The sequence below is a fragment of the Cyprinodon variegatus genome, unplaced genomic scaffold (genome assembly GCF_000732505.1).
Source record: "Cyprinodon variegatus isolate N-32 unplaced genomic scaffold, C_variegatus-1.0 Scaffold144, whole genome shotgun sequence".
In the NCBI taxonomy this organism is placed as follows: Eukaryota; Metazoa; Chordata; class Actinopteri; order Cyprinodontiformes; family Cyprinodontidae; genus Cyprinodon; species Cyprinodon variegatus.
The window spans coordinates 1152174-1173477 of record NW_015150597.1 but is presented as its reverse complement, the minus strand read 5'-3'; the positions used below and the strand labels follow the sequence as shown (position 1 = coordinate 1173477).

Here is a 21304-nt window from a genome sequence, read left to right as displayed (position 1 = left end):
TAGATAGATAGATAGATAGATAGATAGATAGATAGATAGATAAAAATGCTATAGAGGGAGAAGGAGAGAGGTATTAGCATGTCAGAGTCTCCCTCGCTACCGTTAAGTGTGCAATAGCTCATCGGTCTCTTTCCAGCGTTTTCCCTCCAGTAATCCATAATATGATCTTAGGCCCCCGCTATCCAGCCTACTGCATGAGCCCTCAGTGAAAAAGTATTTCAGAGAGATGATCAATAGTAGTGGAGCATGTGTAACAAATGCAAGCAAAGGGTTGTTGACATCCTTCTCCCTTTGGTCGTCATACTCATGTAGATGAGCTTGACAGTATAGATTGAAAAGCAGGGGGAAAACTGGACTTTACCTGTCACTTACACCCTCTGAGAATCTCTTGCCATAGCCCTTACTGTCCATTTCTGTCAGAGTCTCTTCCTGTCTTTCTCCGTCTATGACACCGTATGCTTCTTTCCATCTATCACTCTCCCCATCCCTGTTGCTCCCTGCAATTGCCGGCTCCATTTATTGGGCTGTGTCATTGAGCCATGTGTGCCGTCCCTGTCAGCAAAACGGCTGGCAGACTGTCTTCATTTTCATGCTGAAGGATGTGAAGCCAGTGTAGCAGTTGTGAGAGCTATCGACTGGGATCCGTCAAAGCCCTCCCTGTAGGAAAAGCTGCTGCCTCCTGCTTTTCTTGTTGGCAGTCACACTGAGCTTGTTTGTTTGACTCGGAAAATGACGACATACATTCAGCTCTCCTTAAGTTTTCATACCATAATCCTCAGCTGCTGTATCTTTACTATGGTCTATGTTTTGTTTTTTTGTTTTTTATCTGGATGTACCACACTGTTAGCTGTACTTTGTTTGAGTCTTCCTCTCTCATCATCCATCCTACACTTATTCTATCTGTTACCCCCAAGATAAATTCTCCTCAGTCTGGGCAAACAGGTCAATCCAGCTGATGGGAATCGGACAGTTGTTGATCCAATTAGAGATCCCCTCAAGCAGCGTCAGAGTGAAGCAGAATTCCAATAAAGTAATGTCTCCTTTCCTACTTTTTCAGGCTCTCACTAAATATATCCTTGCCTCAAAACAAAGTGAGATATCCAAGAGCTTTTTTTATTATAAAAAATGTACTACACATCTAACTAGGCACTAGTAATACTCTCTACTTATTGTGATTAAAAAGAGAAAGCCTCTTTTCACTTTAGCTTCCTGGACAGACATATTTTGGTCAAAGCAGATGAGAAGTTCTCTCTGTTTGCCCCTTTTAGCTCTGGCCCCTTGAAGATTAAAGTAAGGCCAGCCCAGTTTGACTCCAAACGCCTGAGAGAGGCTTCTTTTGTAACTGTCGTTGGGTTGAAAAGCTGGCTGTGTCTTTGCGCAAAAACCTTTTATTCAGCTGCTCTGCAAATCTGGGGCATTCCTGCATTGATTTCCCCATTCAGACCAAACAGATGTACAGTCCCATTCAGAGAGTGCGAGTGAATTTACGATGCCTCAAGTGATGGGTTATAATACATGTACTGATTTGCATTCATGGATCAAGATGATATTCAGCTGTCTTTTGTGAGACAAGCCAGAGCATACTCTCTCTTTATTTTCTAGATTTAAAGAGAAAAGTGCTGATTTAGACCAGATGCAGACCCACAGGAAACAACTGTAACAGCTAGTATTACTGCTGCACCCTGAGCTAACAAGTGAAACCTTACAATAGACATAGAATATTTTTCCCATTGCAATTGAACTTTCTTTGCCAGAAAAAAACCTGTGCATGCTTTGTGGTACAAGTTACTGTGTGGTAATGTTCCTGAAAGCTACATATGACAATCTCTGCAGAGCCACATGCACAAGTAGACGCATACTGCTACTGTCTCGTACTGGCTTGAATCCTTTTAATCTTTTTCATTATTTAAACCACTTGCATCAGAGTTCTTTGTAGGAGTATTATCTGATTTCTAAAGTACTTTATATTTGGGAAGCAAAAGCATTTTTAATTTGCACATAGAAATATAAAAAATATGCCATTAATTTCTATTCACTATCTCTGATCTACCACCTTGAAAATGCTCCTTTCACACAATTAGATTATCAAATATTATTGGATAGGCCTCAACAAGCTGTGCACATCTAAAGAGTGAAAGGTTTTCAAATAGCTCAAGCTCAGGCAGATTGAAAGACTTACATTTGTAACATTCTCTCATAAGTCTTGGCACAAATTCTCTGCAGGGTGTAGTTCTGTATTCTGACCTGGACATTGTAGCAATGAACAGGCTTTGATATAAACCATTTTGTTGTAGTTCTTTCTGTATGTGTTAGTCATGATCCTGAGGGAAGGCGAACATCTGCCCCAGTTCCAAGTATTTTGCTCTGCAGGTTTACTTCCAAGAATCATTATACTGTACCGTCATAGAAAAAAAGTATTAGACCCCCCCCTTTCTTCAATTCCTTTTTCATTGTAATCATGTACAACTAAAGGCACATTTGTTTGGTCACATTTAATGATGAAAACAAAAACAGCTCACAAGGAGGTGATACTTCATCATCATTTATGGGAGTGGCAGCCTAGTGGTTAGGGCATTGCGCTTGGATCCCAGAGGTTCTGAGTTCAAGCCCAGTTTCCATGAACTGCCAATCTGGGTCCCTGAGCAAGACCCTTATCCCCTTACTCGCCGTGTGCTGCGCAATAGCAGCCCACTGCTCCCAAAGGGGATGGGTTAAATGCAGAGATTTAATTTTGCTGCTTTGTACTTGTGGCATTGTAATGACCATTAAGTTGTATTCTGTTCTATTCTACTCTATTCTCATAAATATGTTATTGTATTGCCCAAAAAAATAATGTTGCCCTCACAATACTTTTGTTTCCGTTTGTTTTAGTTACATGATACGCACATATTTTTAATTTCATCTCCATCATCCCCATAAACTGTGAAAAGATGATAGATTGGGTGGAAACAAAAAGAGTGACGAACGAAAAAATAGTCAGGGGGGTGAAAATACGTTTGCATGACAATATCACCTTATCCTTTTCATTTGGTGTGAACATTAATAATGGTTAGTTTTGCAGTACATTCACCAACACCCAGATGCTGATTTTGTGCACACTCTTCAATCATTTATTTACAGGTTTCTAAGGCAACCCTCATGAAAAATAATTAGGAGTTCCCATGGAGGACCCTGTAAGCAGTTGTTGACCTCAAACCAAAAGTATTTCACATATTTTGTCAATGATTTAAGATCATTAAATTGGGACAAAATTGGTCCATAATTGTTTTTTTAAGCACCCCCACCCAATATTTTATTTTCATTCCATTTTTTCGATGGTTTTGTGCCAAAGGAACAATATCAGCAACATTGTGACCTAGTTCAGTCTGAGTTCTGCTATTGATGGCCTTCTGTTTTCTGTGCTGCGGTAGTTTTTTATGCGTTTCTGTTAATGTGTGTGTTTAGAGGGGAGAGACATTATGGGCACAGAAGGAGTGTATGTATATGTGTCGGGGCAAAAGAGTTGTGTCTTTCATGCAGTGGGTGTGGTAGTTGTGTGAAACTGCTAATCTTACGCTTCAGTCTTGAACAAATTGACCTGTTTGTTGTGGACGATGTTGTCACACAGGGAAGGTCAGCCTGCTGTGTGTCAGATTCTCTAAATATCCCCAATAGCTAATTATCTTCCAGGGGGACATAGGAGAGGTTTGGAGGGGTTTTGTCACTTTTTTTGTTGTTGTTTTTCTTTTGCCCCTCCACACTCAGATTATTGTGATGTTCTCCCAAAATGACTCTTAAAACTTTAATCTCAAAGTAAAATAAAAAGACACAATAAGACACAGCAGGTGCAGTTTTGACCCCTAAGACAGCTGATGCTCAAATCTTGCATTGAACTGCAATAGTTAACTGCTGCCTCACTTCAGTTTGTTGCCATTAACAGCATTGCTGAGCACAACTTCCTTCTCTGCGGTCATATGATAATGCTCTGTTGTTATCGAGGCAAAGCCACCTTTACAACTGCAAGAAAGATTTAAGTGTTAACAACTTCTTTTCTCACCAGCTTTTGCTTGATGAAAGGTGCAGTGGAATTACCTCCTGCAGGCAGCCCCGCCTTACCCTGTGTCGTCACAGAGCAGCCGCATTATGAGCTGCCAGGCCTGTAATGTGAATGTGATGACAGGAGGGTTTTCCAGTAGCTGCAATAGGCCACCAGGTGCTGGCAATGGGTTGCAGTCTGAAGGGGCGTGTTCACTGTCAGTGCACTAGATCCGCAGTCACACTATCTCTATAGTTGATTTGTATTTTGGAGCATCAAAAAGACTATTTTTTGTTTAATGTGACATATTGTTAAACATCAGTGTCTATTGAATTAAGTGTCCTTTATGATGCACAATTCTACATAAGCTCATAAGCCTCATCATCAGGTATACTGTACTACAGTTTTAATCTTTTTTCGCCTTCAGAAGTAATGTAAATCGAAATTGTATAGATTCAACACATTTTCAGAAAAATAATCCTCAGTGATTTTGGCTCATATCATATTGCAATTTTAAGATTTGTTATATAATGCATACCCTGCTGGAGGCAGCCTTCAGAAGAGAGTTCATGAAGGAATAACAAAGCCAGCAGTGATTCTTGAGGACTTTAGGCTGTGCCGCTAAAACAATGTCAGGATGGTACTGCGGGGGCCAAGATGTGCCGAAAAAGCAAAGAATTACATGACCCAGTGATTTTTAATTGTCAACTGAAGACCCTACCATTCCTATGTTAAAGCAGAAATGTTTTAGTAAGCTATATGGCCGTTTTTTTTTACTCTTTGTCCTGTTTAGAGCTGACAGGAATGGTGCCCTTTGTGGTATTGTTCCCCTTGCTATCAATTCATTTCTTTCTCATTTCTATCAATTCCCAACACATGTTATATCAAGGTACTTAACACAAAAAATTCAACCAGATCATACAGTCAGTTTGGAAGAAATCTCCAGCAGAACCAGACTCATTGTGAGTAGTCATCTGCCAAGGCTGACTATGGTTCACGGAGATAGAAGCAGAAATACGAATGGTAACTGTCAACCATCTCCACAGGCGGCTCCGTCCACGAAACACAAAACCAGGGAGATGAGATCCAAGCCAGTTCGTATATCAGAGGATGAAAGAGAGCACATACAGTTTGTCATAGTGAGAGAAACAGGACTACACTAAAAAACAAGCCAAACTCCAACATGTGCCTTATAGACTAAAGCTGTATGTGAAGCAGACACCCTGTGTACTTTGGCTGGCGTTAATAGACTAAATGTAATTAAATTGAGATTCAGTTGATTTTACCTTTTCTTTTTTCCTATGTAGATGTGATGGATAGTAGAAGTAACAGTAGTTTTTAATCATTATTCTTTTTCTTCTTGTTACAAAATAACTTTAAACATAGTAATTGTTGTATTTTTAGTATTTGCATTAACTCCTTTTTAATCTGTACATGCACTGTACGTGTAGTTTACCAGTGAGACCTAAATATATCTTAATCATTTTTCAGAGATATATATATCTGTAGCTGCAGCTTAGTATTTGGTAGTAGTATGAATTATTCGTCAATCAATGGTCAATCAACATTGGTGGGATATATGCATCCCTAGAATGTGTTTACAAGGCTTCTTCAGAAGGAGAATATATTCAGTACAAGATGTGAGTGGCCCCAGACTCACCCTGGAGAGCCAAGTGTCAACCTAGAGGTAACCACAGTCCCAGATATCTAAAGGAACTTTAGACCACAGAAAAAAACATATGTGGCAGACTTAGGAGGACACCCAACTGAGAAGGGTGAGAAGGGCAGACGAGAGCCCAGAGGCTATGGTGCTGATGCGTCACGGGGCCCCAGCAGCGAGCCCACAGCAGTGAACCCACAGGCTCCGCTGGCAGTGCACGCTCAAGATGGACCTGCAAGAGAGCCCAGGGATACAAACACCCAGAGGCGCACCACCCTCCAAGCCTTTCTTTCCATTTATCTAATCTCTAATATAGAAAAATATCTAATTCAGTGTTGTCTGGTTGATTGAAACTAAAAAGCTTTGGGTAATTTTAATAATATTTATTTAATAATAAATCCTAATTTATTTGTTATTAAAAATTGAAATTTCATCTTCATAGAGACACTCACTGTTTTTGGGATAATCTAAGACAAATAGTGACTTTTCTAAATGTATGGGTTTCAGTCTGAGTATTGTAAATAAAACCATGTGAAATTTATGTTTATGAAGAATAATGTTTAAGAAGAATATAAAATCTGGAATTGTAGAATCATGCATTTCTATAGCCTTAACTTCAGATAATTTTTTTTTTCTTTTTTTGTTAGTTTTTGCTCTACTATCTACCTGATCTTTACGCAATATATTTCTCTTGACCTTGTATAATCGTCTTCTATCCTTTATCTCCCCCTTTACACCATAAGAGATTCTGATCTCGTTGATAAAAACTAAAAAAAGAGCAGCCAGACCCTGATAAAAAGCTGCTGGTCTACAGCCAAGGAAGCTGCTAGTTTCTCATGCTCCCTCAGCCCCCTTCCCATAGTAGTCTTTCTTCAGATGGTTTATGCTATCTCATCTACCTGAATCTCATTTTGGCTTTGTCACAACTCACCTGCTGCACAAGCGTGAGAAAGTGCCCTTTGAGAATATACTTCATAGTAGCATAGGTCAACATTTTCATCAACCTTTCACTGGTAATTATGTACACAAAAGGTGTATTTAGAGAGACAGGTATAACATTTCTTTTTAACTTTTACTAAATTAATTCAAGCGTTGTGAAGATTTCCTGCTGCTGCTGAATTTTAGAATTCTTACCTTATAATCTTTAGATTGCAAACACTGCCTCTATTGTTGTCAAAAGAACAGATTAATTATTATATTTAAATGACTTTAGTCAGAGTACACTACAGGGAGGTGCTGGGATTGTTTCTAAGAGGAAAAAGACATAAAATGTCAAAGAAAAGGGGAGATTGTGTTATGGTAAAGAACGCTGGGATTATGCATCACGGACAAAAACGGCTTCTAAAAAAAGCTTTTGGCAGTCACAGCCATCTTGCACTACCATCTAAGAGGTATTTACAAGCATGATTACTGTGATTATTTTTTCAACAATACCCTGCAAGGCTCTTTCATGGACTGCCAGCCGGAGTGAGGACAGGGAGGGCCTGCCAATATCGTCAACCTGGGAATTTTTGTTCTAGTAGCTTTATAGGACAACAGGGAAGAAGGCTGGAATGTGCCAGAGGAAAAAAAAAAATCTACTGTGGCAGAAGTTTAGAAAAGGATACGTGGGTTCAAAAGGGCATCTGTCTTTCTGCAGGGTCACTAGATGCCAATCTTTTAACATGACTCTGACCTTCATTTTTATTTCTCCGCAGCCCCTACGGAGCCTTTGCTGTGCAAATTTGCAGATGGAGGGCAGAAGAAACGTCAAAGCCAGAGCAAGTATCCACAGAACGGGAGGCCGTGGCACAGAGAAGGGGAGGTAAGATGTTGAAGCTAAACTGCCAAGCTTTCTGCCAGATACCCAAAGTCACCAGAAGTGTTTTAGACAGGAGCACCTCTAGGCGGTTGGATTGAGATTACGCAAGGATTCCAATAGTGATAGTGAACAATAGTGATGACACAATCCTCTAAAATAAGGATTTATATAGAATAATATATCAGTAAAGTGGTTATTTGACCAGTGCTATTCATGTGTTTTAACTTGTTTTCTTGGTGGTTTCAAATATTGGTTTTCATCGCTTTTTTATTCATTGTTCATATTAATTATGGCTGTTGAATATCTGTTCAAACAGAAATTGCTATCACTTAAAGGTCCAGAAAGCGACCTTTAAGTGAAACAAATAAGTAAAATAATAAAATTAATTGATATACAACGTTTTGGGTAACTGTCCACAAATGAAAATTATAGTGTTCAATTCTTCAGCATTTCAAAGTGAGATCATTAATCAATTGTATTAGTTTATCAGACACCTTCGTATTACTGTGCCAGTGTATTAATTCTTAGTATAAATTCAGCTTTTCAAAACCAGAAAGATAGATTTGTGATCAAATGTATACTGTACATGTTTAATAAGGAATTGGTTATTAAAACAGTATCCTAAAAGCTTTTGACAGCCCACATACTGTAGTTCTAAAAATGTTAAGACCATTGCACATCTGCAAACCTACAGAGATACAGCCATCCACCTACACTAACAGTCTAGCAAGGACAGCCTTAATCAGAGAAGCAAATTAAAGGTAACTATGGAGGAACTGCAAAGATCCACAGCCGGTTACAGATTATATTTAGAAAAAATAATACTAATTATGCTCTTCATCAAGTTTGTCAGAATGGAAGTTTGCCATGTGGGGGCACAGCAAACATTTGGACAAAGACGTACAAGTGAAATGAGAAGAAAACTTAATTTACATTTTTAATTGAAGTTTATTTATCTCACACTGGGGAAATTTACCTCTGCATTTAACTGATCCCCTTGGGTAGCAGTGGGCTGCCACTGTGCGGTGCCCGGGGAGCAGTGTGGGGTCAAGGGTCTTGCTCAGGGACCCAGAGGGCAAGCTGTGGGCATTGAACAGGGTACTTGCAACCTTCTCAGAGCACAAGCGCACTGCTCTAACCACTAGGCCAACACCTCCCCCAACCTCGCCCAATCCCAGTTGTGCACCCTAACCTTACAATTTGTTTAATGGTGTATGGATACTTTTCTTCCAGAGAAGCATGAAGCCATGGATGGAAAAGCTGTTTTAGGCCACAGAATAACGTTAGACTAGAGCAGGGATTCACTTTGAATCAGGAACCTAAAAATAAAACCAGAGCTTAAATGGGTTGGTTTCAATCACAGCATATTGTATTCAAATGGCCCAGTCACTATTGAAATGTACATAATCTAGGGAAAGACTTCTCAATATATTTTCATGGGTGAATTCCATCCTTACCTTTAGCTATTTTAGAAAGAGCATGCAACAGTCAGAAATACAGAAACAGGCACCTGCAGCTTTACTGCAATTGCAGGGAAAGAAAGTTTCTTGTGAAGTACTGATTCTGCTAAATGCATGCCACACTCCTTTGCAAACTTTGCAATTTATAACTATTTTGGATAGGCTTTCCATCCAAAATCCTTAAAAAAATACCATGAGATGTATGGTTGTAACATGACAAAAATAGAAAAAAACTGAAATCATAAAAAGAACTCAATTTTTTATTTCAATTTTACAATCTCTGCTTGATATTTACTGAAGATTTGCTGTTTTAATTTCAAGCCTTTGACATTCTCAAAGATGGCTATCTGCAACATCTGATGTTAATGCACACAAAATTATCTGCCTTTTTTTTGTCCAGTTTAAGATAAAAAGGCTGGATAAAAATAAAAATCAAGAAATAATGGTATAAAAAAAAGGATATCTCAGACACATGGATATACATGAGCTGTCATGTAAGTTGCACCTCGAACCAAATGCCTCGCTGAACACATATCGACCATTTATCACAATGCCAAGAAACCGCAATCTACATTCAATGTTATAAAATGCAGATACAAGGTTGAAGCTAACATCTCTCTATACTAGAAAGTACATGCAGAGGACACAAGCAAGGGGGCTTTCAAACTAGAATATATAGATGACAAAGAGTGCAAGCATACACTGAATCCAGGCACACATGTTTGGTGAGGCTGACAGTTATGCTGAGGGTGGCAACGTAGGAAGACCAACAGAGATGAAATGTTTGTCCTTCAGAAAACACAGCCGCTATGTGTGTTTGCTGTTGTTAGTTGGAATATAAATCTCTTGTTTCTTCACATGATCAACTAAACTAGATATTTATCTCTGGTTAGTTTACATCCAGTCATTATAAGGATATATACCATGGAAATTTAAGGATTTTAATTATTTATTTGACCCATGTTTTGTTTTTTTTATTTTAGGTCGGGACAATCATACACTATCCACACTTGATCACACATATATTTACTACAGTATTTGTTAATTTCCCTGCATTTAGTCCCAAACCAAGTGGTTTGTAAAGCCATCAATAAGATTCTTATGAATGAACAAATTTAAAAAGTATATGGACTTAATTTTCTTAAAATAATCAAAGAGAACTCACTGGGAGAATGCATAAAAGAAAAAATTATATATTTACAAACTGGTGACCTTGAGTTTTTTGGAGGGTTTAAAACTTAAGACTTTGACGTTTTGATTCCAGCCTGAAAACAAGATATTAAAAACTGTCACGTCAGGTCATGTGTATTCATTTTACTCACAACTTATACACGGTCGCTTTCAACAATTAGCACACATTTTTTTATTATTAGCTTTTTTAAATCATAAAAAAGAGACTCTGCTTTCCCTTTTGTTGGATGCACAAATTGATTAAAATAGAGCTTGTCCAGGATCGTGCACTATAATGCAATTTACTGTAGGTATGGGAAGTATCATCTAAAAAGAAAAAAAATATGCGTCCTAGATTTTATAAACATATCAGGACTGGAGGGGAAACAAGAATGACAGGCGAGAAAAAACAGCGACCAAGAGTTTGTGCATAGATCTGAGTTCAGCCAAAGGCTGAGCTGAACAAAAAATAACCAGGCGCAGTATTTTAAACCAGATAGCTTGAAGCTCAATTCAAACTTCACTGAAGACTCATTTTAACCTGAAGTTAAAGATCTTAAGGCAGGGATTTTTGTCTCAGCACAAAATATCTTTATGTTACTTCTTCCTTGTAGCTATTTCCTCCCTTCAACCTTCACCTCTGGTTGCTTCTACTCACATTGTTTCACATTGCTTTATACGTATATTATAAAATAATTTTCCATAGTTTAAGACCTAGTGCAAGGAGCTATTTTTTTCTTTTTTTAAACCTTAACTTGAATTTCAATTATATACTATAGATTTACACCTTTGGCACAGATTTTATAGAATGACGTCAACAGTGCTTTGTAAAACTCTTCACACTGCTTTCCTTTTTTATATTATGTCACATTACCAACTCTATTTCTCTTTATTTCTTATAAAATGTTTTCTGTTTAACACATAGCTGTTCATAGCTATGAAGTGGAAAGAGGAAAAGTTAGACAAAAGGTAATCCAAGAAGAAAATCTCAGAATCAAGTTTATTGCCAAGAAGGTTTGCACTTACAAGGAGTTTGACTTGGTGTTGGTGGTGCAGACAAATTTTATATATATACAGAATCTGTAGCTGTATAAAATATAAAACATACAATATGCTATATACAATATATAGTATATGGCCATATGCCAAATACACAGGAGGTACGTTGGTGTACATTGTAGCTCCTGAATGGGGGACCTAGAATCTGTTCACTTTTCAGCAATTGAATGGCCATAAAACCAACAAACCTACAGTGAAATTGTTTAGATAATTTGTAATTATAGTTTAGAATGATATAGTCAATTTTCAGACCAAGTCAAAAAAACTTAAAACATCTCTATCTAGTCTGACTGAGCACAAGTAAATGTCCACTCTCATTATTTAACAGAGGCTAATAATAGATGTCCCCTCTCTCAACATGCTGCAGAACTTAAGCAAATGTGTTAATGAATCTCACAGCAAGAAGGCACTTCAGGTGACTCAGTTGACTTCCAAATTTAGTAAAATTTGCAGCACACAGTTCTAAGTATGTGACCCAGAGTTTGCCAAATGTTGTAAGGTCACTAAACTGTGGTACTTTTCTGATATGTTAGCGTCTTTATTCATCTCTTTAACAATGAATAATAATGCTATAGCTACAGCTAGATAACGCATTAATTCTGTATTATTCTAAAAAATCTATTAGTTTTCACAAGCTTCAGATTTTCTTTGAATGTGTGAAATACAACTTTTCTCTGCTGCCATCTTAGAACTCTTTTCTTGTTTAAATATAACTGACAAGTTTTGCCCTAAGTATTTAAAAGTAAATCCTAACTTATAGTAATAACAACCATGAAATGCACAAAAATGGTTCAAAATTGAAGATTTTTAGTTTAATGTCAAGCTCTTCAAATATATCTATCTATATATCAATATATATGCATATATATATATATATATATATATATATATATATATATATTAGCATTTAAGTTTGTGTGTTAAAGTCATTTAAAGGGGAACGGCTTTTTTGTTTTTTACATTGGCCCCTTGATGTTACGTTATTACATCATGTTCTACTCACTTAAATGAGTTTTGTGTCATGCGGAGCCTTTCTGAAGATATTCGGATAGGTTATATACAAGTAACGTCTTCCTATGGGCAGCAAGTTGAAGGCACAAACTTTTTTTTTTTCTTTATAAATATTATTCTGCTATCGCTATTTTCAGTCCAAATATGTTACGTGGGCTGAAAATATCTCTCTATGCTCTGGCATTGCAGAAATACCTCCATTCTGGCAACAATAGCCTCATATATTTTTGCATTTCAGTTTACACATGACCTTCAGAAGTAATGAAAAAAGGTTGGAAAAGCTGCTGCAGTAGTTAACTTCCTGTTTTGGAAAATTGTTTTGCAGGTGATAAACTTTTATATTTGCATATCCTATGTCCATTTGTGCAACCAGATCTACTGGCATTCACAGTCATAGTTAATGGGTAGGCCCCTTTAAAAAGGAACAGGAAATCTGTAGGTCAGACATCAGACCTATGATTTTGCATGAGGAGCAACATTCTGTATTGATCCTTACCATTTTTGTATGAAACTTTGATGTTATGTATATTATGTAACCAAAGACCGTTATTATGCTAGTTATGCTAATTAAATAAATAGATGATTGCCTCCACACTTCACTAGTTGATATGTGAGGTAACCTCCAGATATGATCTAGTTCAGGGGTCGGTAAAACTGTTACACGAGCCATATTGGACCAAAAAAAAAATAAATAAATAAATCTGTCTGGAGCAGCAAAGATGTAAAATTCTTATATAAGCCTCACATGGCAACATGGGCTCTAAGCATATTACCCCACCATAAAAAAGGGCTAAAAAGGGCTTAAATATATAATAAGCATTCATGATTAATTGTTTATCTTGGAGCAAATGTCACATCATGTGACTACTCTGCTGTATGATATTTGGTGCTTTTTTGGTTCCTTTCCTGGAAATGCCTTTATAAATGACTGTTTTTATTACTAACCAACTTCTCATTATAAAGCAAACATGCATGCAATCCTTCCTCATTGATAAATTATTCAGTCTATCCTTGTTTGAATCATCTGCTATCTTCCTTCCTATGGCGCAAGACACACCTGCCGCTTTGTTTACAACAGCCACCCGCCAGGCGCCGTGCAGCGCTGAGTGTTGCAGGCTATGACACAAATCTTCGTTGACAGAAATTTTTACATTTATTGTTAAGATTTATTTATTATACAAATTTTTACAGCTTTGGAAAACATAATGAATGTTTTTATTTTACGTCCTGCACACCATATTAAAACAAACAAAGAAAACATGAGAAAATCCATCTTTTTCCATTTCTATACATTTTTGAAAAAGCATCAGGGAGCGTTAAAGAGCCGCATGCAGCAGTAGCGGCGGGTTGCCAACCCCAGATCTAGTTGAACTAAAAGCATGTATGTTATATCCCATATGGTCATGGTTTAGCTAGACCACTGGCGTCATATGTAAGTCTGTCAATCAGTACTGAAGATATTTCTCACAATGCTGCCTCTTCCATGCAGATGAAGGTGAGTGGCATTTCAATTCATCCAATAACCTCTTACTCCATGTCTGCCTCTACAGAACATATCCCTTTGCGTGACATTTTTTATTTTCCTTAACTCTTCTTCTCATTCTGCCTTTCATTCCTTTCAGCACGCATTATTTCTTGTTTTTTTTTTTTTTTTTACTTTCACTTTGTTTCCCAGTGTTTGAAGCCTTCACAGACCCTACAGCAACATATGGGGAGAGAAGGAGCAAGTGACTCACTGAGACAGAGACAGGGAAACAGAGAAGGAACACATTGCATGATCAGTCAGGAGTTGCAAGGGGTTGAATGCTGCAGGGTGGCTGGTGGCAGGGATTGAGAAATATGACAGATTTTCTTGTAAACTACCCAATGTGGGAGTCTAGAAAGTGCTGCCACTTGCTGTCTCATGCTGACAAACATATTAGTCACTGCAATTTTTTTCAATACAAACACACAAGCTTACTCATTTACTGTCTCTCACTAGCACATACACATATTTAAAAGTAAATAAATAAAAAACTTTTCAATGTCACACTTCTCAAGCAGCTACTCTTGGGAAATGCGTGTAGTTGGGGGGGGGGCAAAAAAACATCCGGCATTTCACTTTGTGTGAAATCCTAACAGATGTTTGTATGGGTGTGCATGTGGCCACCAGGCAGGAGAGAGAAAAACAGAAAAGAAATTGGTTTCTGAATGGAAAAACACAAGCATTCATGATGCCAATGGATACAAGGACGGAGAATTTATAAGTTGCCAAAATAAGTAATATTTAAAGAATTGGACTCTCTAAGTAGAAAATGTATTTAAAAAACTGTTTTTGTTGCAGAAAACAAAAAAAAACTTAAAAACTGACCATAAACAGCTACTTCTCAAAGAGCCATGCCGGTAACTGAGTTTTGCTCGATGTATTTATTTCATTTTCTACTGACTTGGATATATTTCAGAACCATCAACAGTACAACTGATAATAATAACAATAATAATAACTATAACTAATAATAAAATAATACTTATATGCCAGCTTGTACTTCAGTACTAACCTTTCTGCTGTGAAAGTCATCAGCACATACATGGAATGAAGTACAGCAGAAAGAGGACCTTTTATTTCATTCTACAACTGCAGATTGTATTCTACAGTTCTTGTTAACCTAACTTCATTCATTATTATACAGTATATATCATTATTAGCTTTCATGGGCAAATTAAAGAAAAATATCTCTGCAGCATCATGCAGGCACCTTCATGTCTCACCCTAGGGGTTGTATCATCAGGGTAGTTTGCTAACACTGCACACACTACGTATATAATACACACGTTACGTATATAGTGCTCATGTTACGTATATAGTACACACGTTACATACTGAATCCTGAATAGTCTGTGGCAAAGAGATGAAATATTACCTGTGATGTAGCAACATAGACAATGGATAATATGGATAATACTGTAAGTGGTATAATATATGGTATAATGATACCTTATATATATATATATATATATATATATATATGCATATCCAGCCTTGTGATAGTTGTTTTGTGGTAGCAGATGTTCAGTTTTGTTTGTTTACAAAAAGGACAATGTAGGTTATGTCATAGCTTTAATTTAATTCTGTTCATTTTCTTCACTCCTGCTGCATAAATGTTTCCCACGCATAAGTCTTTATTCTTACTTATATTCTTGTACTGTTGTTATTTCCAACAGTCCAGTCATGGTCACATTCCCACATCTGTCATACACCGTCATGCCTCCTTCTCATCACAGTGACTGTATGATTTCTTTACATGCTGGGTTTTCACCTGGGTTTTAAAATTACTGAATAAATATGCAAAGACTGTAAAGTACTAGCAGTCTGTTCAATCAGTTTGCAGGTGGTAATTTTTCTGCATTTGCAAAGTGTTTTTTTTTTAGATTTTGTTTTCTATGTCCCTTGGTAAAAAATTGAACTGAAATTTTTTTTCTACCTTCTGTACTTAAATGGCACAATTCTGACTAATATTTGTCGGCAAGCGAGTTATTGACCCATACAGCTCCTACAGAGTTACCATGATCCTTTGGACATCTCTCCGTGACCAAGGCTGCTAGTTTAACCATCAAGTCATATCTTGATAGTTATTGCAGCCGTGTCATCCTCTGCTCCGTTTTTTAGATGATAGTTTCAACAGTACTTTACGAGGTACTTAAAGTTTAGGACATTGTTTTCTTCCCCCAACTCTAACCTCTCTATAACTTTATCTTTGACCTTTCTATTGTTTCTCATGATGATCCTTGTTCTCTGATATTCTTCAATAAATCTCAAGGCACTTATATTAGGATTAAAATACACACAGCTGCTATCAATTTACTATATGGTGACTTATGAAGATTAATATACAGGATTTTTTTTTTCTTTTTGGAATGGCACTGAACGGGGAGGAATTCCACTATAGTACATTTATTTATCTATTTTTTTGTAAAACACTCTAGTGGAAATATTTGTATTATCATTATTCTATCATCTACAGCAGGGGTCCCCAACATGGTGCCTGCAGGCACCAAGGGGCCCTCAAGGACCACAAGGGGTGCCCTTAGAGTCTTCTGAAAATAGAACAGCTCAACAGTGAGCTACGTTTGAAATTTCACTGTATTCTGTTGCTCTTCTTTTTTTAATAGGGTCATAGAACATTTCATCGTTTAATCATATATGGCATTTAAACATTTATAGAGATTTCAAAATAAAAATGTCTAAAAGAAAATAATAAATTTAAAGAAACGATAAAGATATGTTTATGATGTATGAAGTTTAGGTGAACTTTGACCCTTGCAATTCATAGGTCAGTATTGGTAGCCCTTCCTGTGACTCAGTACCCCTGAATTAGCCCTCAACTGTAAAAAGGTTGGTGACCACTGATCTGCAGTATATTCACTGAAATGTGCAAAGATTTGTGGTTTGAAAATGGGAAAAGTATCAGTGAGTACAAATATTCTAGAAAGCTAGAGTAGGAATTACTCCATGGTTGAAATTCACCTGCAAATGGAAGTTAAAATGGTTGCTTAAAAGGTCTGAAGGAAATATTTTATCAAAACATCATTTCAACATTAAGCTCCAGCATTTTTTTTTTTTCAAAATAGGCTTTTTTAAGCAAAAGAACACATGATTTCACACGCCATTTTCTGTTAGAAAATTATTTTCCATCCAGTCTACTCTAGGCTGTGTTTTGCCGTTTGGTGAACGGTTGGTCCTGCACTCACTAATTCCTCAGCTCCTCTTGACCACTATTCCCTCAACTATGTGTTCATGTAGTCCAAAGGAAGAACAAGGGCAAAACAAGGCACAGGAAAGGGGGAGGGGGGGATTGGGAGATGAAGAGAGTGAGGGATGAAGAGTTAAACAAGTAGAAAACAAGATTTTAAAGAAAAAAGAAGTAGTAAGCACAAAGTGAAGGAGAAGAGGCTCAAAAAAGTGTGTGTGTGTGTTCTGATGAAATCTGCCATCCTCAGCAGCCTTCTGTTAAAAGAAATCGGATTAGCTCTCCTCTGGGAGGGAACCTTCAAGAATGCAGATGAAGGATTGCAGCACAGGTTCCTCTCCTGGACTCTAGGATGCCCTCAGACATACACCCACCCCACACACACCCCTACATACCCAGTTTCACTCTCACTTTTACTTTTAAAAGGCATTCCTTCATTTTATCCTATTCAAAAAGGCATAAATGTATTTGATTGAAGTAGAAAAAGACTGTCTTCGATACTAATTCACTTTTTCAATCTTTCAGTTTAGTCTCACCTTAACTTTGGGACTTGTCCGTTTTTTTCCATTTCAAACGGGTTGATTTAAGTTGGATTTAATTTATTTTCGACATAAAGAAGCTGAATTTTAAAGTAATAAATGTGGAGCTTCAAATGAACTACGTGACATTGGCAGCTATTGACAGCTTTTTCCAAGGATGTTCTGCACATATCTGAAAGGCTGATATCAAACAGCTCACCCAGGTCTGCATTAACGCTTAGAAAGTAACAATCCTGATGCTTTCTTACAAGACTGTGATGTAGGGTTCATATTATCAGCTTTACAGCTTTTCCTTCTCAGGTGTTTGAACTTGCAGCTCATGAAATTTTGTATTAACCAACTTTTTTTTAAGTATAAGACATGTTTATAAATGTTAAGCAAAGCAAAAGAAATAAAGTGAGGCTTTCTGATAATGTTGGGAAAAGTTGCAGAAGAGTAACTTGATGGACTGAATATACCTGTTATATGTATAGGTTATATTATAGTTTAAATTGAGTCAGTCTAAGGAAATAATGAGTTAGTTAGTTAGTTAGTTAGTTAGTTAGTTAGTTAGTTAGTTAGTTAGTTAGTTAGTTAGTTAGTTAGTTACTTCCAGTAAAAGAAACATTAGGTAAAAACATAAAGAAAATTAAATTCAGGGAAATAAATAAATCTTTGGGCACCAACAGGGAGTTAATTTCATTTTGATCTATAAATTATTATAATTCACCTAGTAATTACCTGGCATTTTATAATATTAGATTTTAAAAACAGTAGATTTGTTTTTTTGTGTGATATGTAAAGCCTGAACTGAAATAGAATTGCTATTGATTTTTGCAACTGTTTTGGAAATATTTTTGATATGTTGTTTTTATGTTTGCTTGTAATCAATAAAATCCTTAGAAAGGTCAAATTAGTCACTTATTGACCTGTGAATTATATTCTCTGTGACTTATTTTTATTTATTTCATTTTCAATTCTTCCTACGGATTTGGAAGCTCCCTTTAGTGAGCACAATCTGAAATTGTGCTGAATGGTTGCTTGAGACAAAAATTATATGCTGTAAAAAAAAAAAAAAAGAAGATGGGGAGGCAGTATTTAGACAAGATTTTGCAATCCCTGCTCTGTATCACACCAAATGTCATCAGAAATGTCATCAGCTTACGTTATAATAACTAGAACCTGCACATCTGCTTACAACTACGGTTAAATAAAGCATATAGCCATTTATACAAACAACAACAAGTTCCTGTTGTAGCTAAATATTTAGATATGTCACTTTTTATTCTAATAATAGCCATTGGATGTCATTAGATATCGTGGACTGACAACAGTTGCATGAAATTCATTTCTGCTCAAAGCAACTTTCTATATTGTCTTTCACAGAGCTAATTGTCAGAGCCTGGGTATGAACTCAGTGTTTTTTGGTCTTGCAGCATTTTGTTCCTTCTTTAAACCCAACATTCCATTTGTTGCAAAATCCTGGTACAAAAAGTGTTTTTAAGAGAGGCTATTTTTTTATGCTGAGGAGAAATACATTATCCTACTTTATTTACTTAAAAAATGCATGTACTTTCTTTCACGAAGGATCTTTGGAAGAAGAAAAATTTGCAGCTTTTTTTCTTTAGCATTTCCAATAAGCAACCCCACTTTCCATTGTATGCAATGCTAAAGTGCTCAAATTTAAAATACAAAAATAATTATGAGATAGATATTAACTTGATAAAATAATACATAAATACAAACAGTTATATTTTTGATAAAAACTGATGAAATTTGATAATATGCCTAAACAATAATTTCTATTATTGGATACGATTTCAAATAAAATGCCTTAGTTTTTCGTATTATAGGTAATTTTACTAACATTCAGTTGTTTTACAATTTTTATTGTCACATTAGATATTTGTGTTTCACTTATTAAATTATATATTTATGTCACAATGATTTATTCATTTCTTTCATTTTGATAACTGTCATGTTCTATACCATTGACGTATGAAGCTTAATTTAAAATTTAAATCGGAAAGACTCTTATCGGCTTCACCTGAACCACCTGCGATGTCCTTCGTTCAACTCCAGCCAATCAACTCGGGGGGCTGCTCCTTCTCTGGAGCCAATTGTCTTTCATGATCCTCTTCGCTCAGCTCTTGACCTAGCTTCTCTCTCCCGCACGCAAGCAAACTTTCACCCACCTCCACCCCATCTCTTCCATCATTCTCTGTCCGACTCTTCCGCTGACATATTCTACCACCAGTGTCCTGGGGAAGACTACTATAATCCTTTTCTAGGTTACTCATCCAAGCGTGTGTTGATTCACAGTCTTCTGCTGGGACCCTAGCACCAAAGAATTTATTTCCTTTATGTCTTCATCTGCTTCTGTCTCCTTGAACCCCAGTCAGCTGAGGCTGACTGGTTCTGATGGAGGTTTGTTCCTTCTAAAAAGGAGTTTTTCTCTCCACTGTCACTACATGCATTCTTGGTGTGAGAGATTGCAGAGAGTCAACAAGTCCTCTCAGTCAGCTGGTTTTACTAAGACAGAAACAATTTAAAAAATATGACTGTAATACCTGTATAAATAAAGAGAATACTACTTTTGTAATTACAGCTTTTCTCTGTGTGAGCCTCTCGGGGTTGAAATTTATTTTAGAGGTATTTCCTTTTACCTTAACAGGCAGTCATAGTCTGCCATCTCTTTCCTATTACTCGTTGGTGTCAGAAAAGTGCATTTTAAGTTTATTTATCTGCTTTAACAAACACTGATTTTTACTAAAGACTTTGATTTTGTTATGGTTTAAACACTCAAAGTCAGGATATCAAAGTCAAAAATGCTATTATTTCTACAGTAACCAAAAGGGTTAAGTTTGAATTTGATGTTTCTCCTTTTTGGTGTTGGCTAATTATTTTGTCTTTGTTCTTTTTATTCTGTTTTAGCACACAGTTATCTTTATTAAGGATTAGTCTGACATTCTGTCTGTTTTGTTTTTTTTCTCTTTCAGACTGGCATGGCGTTAACATACGATCCTGCTGCAATGCAGAATGGGTAAGAACTTTATCTTTGGCACCAACTAATGCACTCACCTCGTGGCTCATAGAAAGAGTCAATACCACTGTCATACATAAAGATTAATGTAGTGTCTGCAGTTTGTTACAGTTTGATTAAGGAAATCTATACAGACTCTAAGTATTGGCTTTCACTGGTGGGGATGGATGAGAAATGTGGGGCAGAGAGTGGAAGCTGAGGGAGCTTTTCTGTGTGTGTGCTTGTTTGTCCTCATGTGTTCTCTACATCTTTATGTAATAAATTAATGGTGATCTGAAAATAAATGACCTGAGCGACATATTTTATTTTTCCCTGTTCCTCTGAGACAGGAAGGCGCATGCTGAGCCCACCACCCCTCTATCTATCCCTGACCTCAGTCATTAACAGGAAACTCCTCACTCCCACTTCCTAAACCACTTACACCCCAGCAACCACAAGTCAGTCTCAACCAGCGGCCTACACAGACAGCATCACTCTCTTTACACAGCCTGCAATGTAAACGCTCTGTCTGATTTTTAGACATTTTAGCTGGCATTTATTCAGAAGAGAAATGCATTTATTTTCAGACAGATGCAGTACTGTTCAACTGTATTTAAAATGAGTAAATATAGAGTACTTATCCACAATAGAATAGAATGGAATGGAGCAGAGTGTGGGTTCTCTCAAGGTACTTCGACTTCCTCCCACGGTCTAAAAACATGACTGCTATGTTAATTGGCAGCTCTAAATTGTCCTTAGGTGTGAGTTTGTGCATGGTGTTGCATCTCCGTGTGTCTCTGTGTTGCCCTGTGACAGACTGGTGATGGATGGATGGATGGATGGATGGATGGATGGATGGAT

The 21304-nt window shown here is 36.9% G+C and overlaps 1 protein-coding gene across 1 annotated transcript in view; it reads left to right on the top strand.

The window, feature by feature from the left end:
- Positions 1-21304, top strand: part of LOC107086181 (RNA-binding motif, single-stranded-interacting protein 3) — a 272957-nt gene that overhangs the window by 200774 nt on the left and 50879 nt on the right. Inside the window, exons 7-8 of the mRNA XM_015376965.1 lie at positions 7373-7479; positions 20421-20464. Of these exons, the coding sequence (XP_015232451.1) occupies positions 7373-7479; positions 20421-20464 (151 nt within the window). The remainder of the gene's footprint in view (positions 1-7372; positions 7480-20420; positions 20465-21304) is intronic.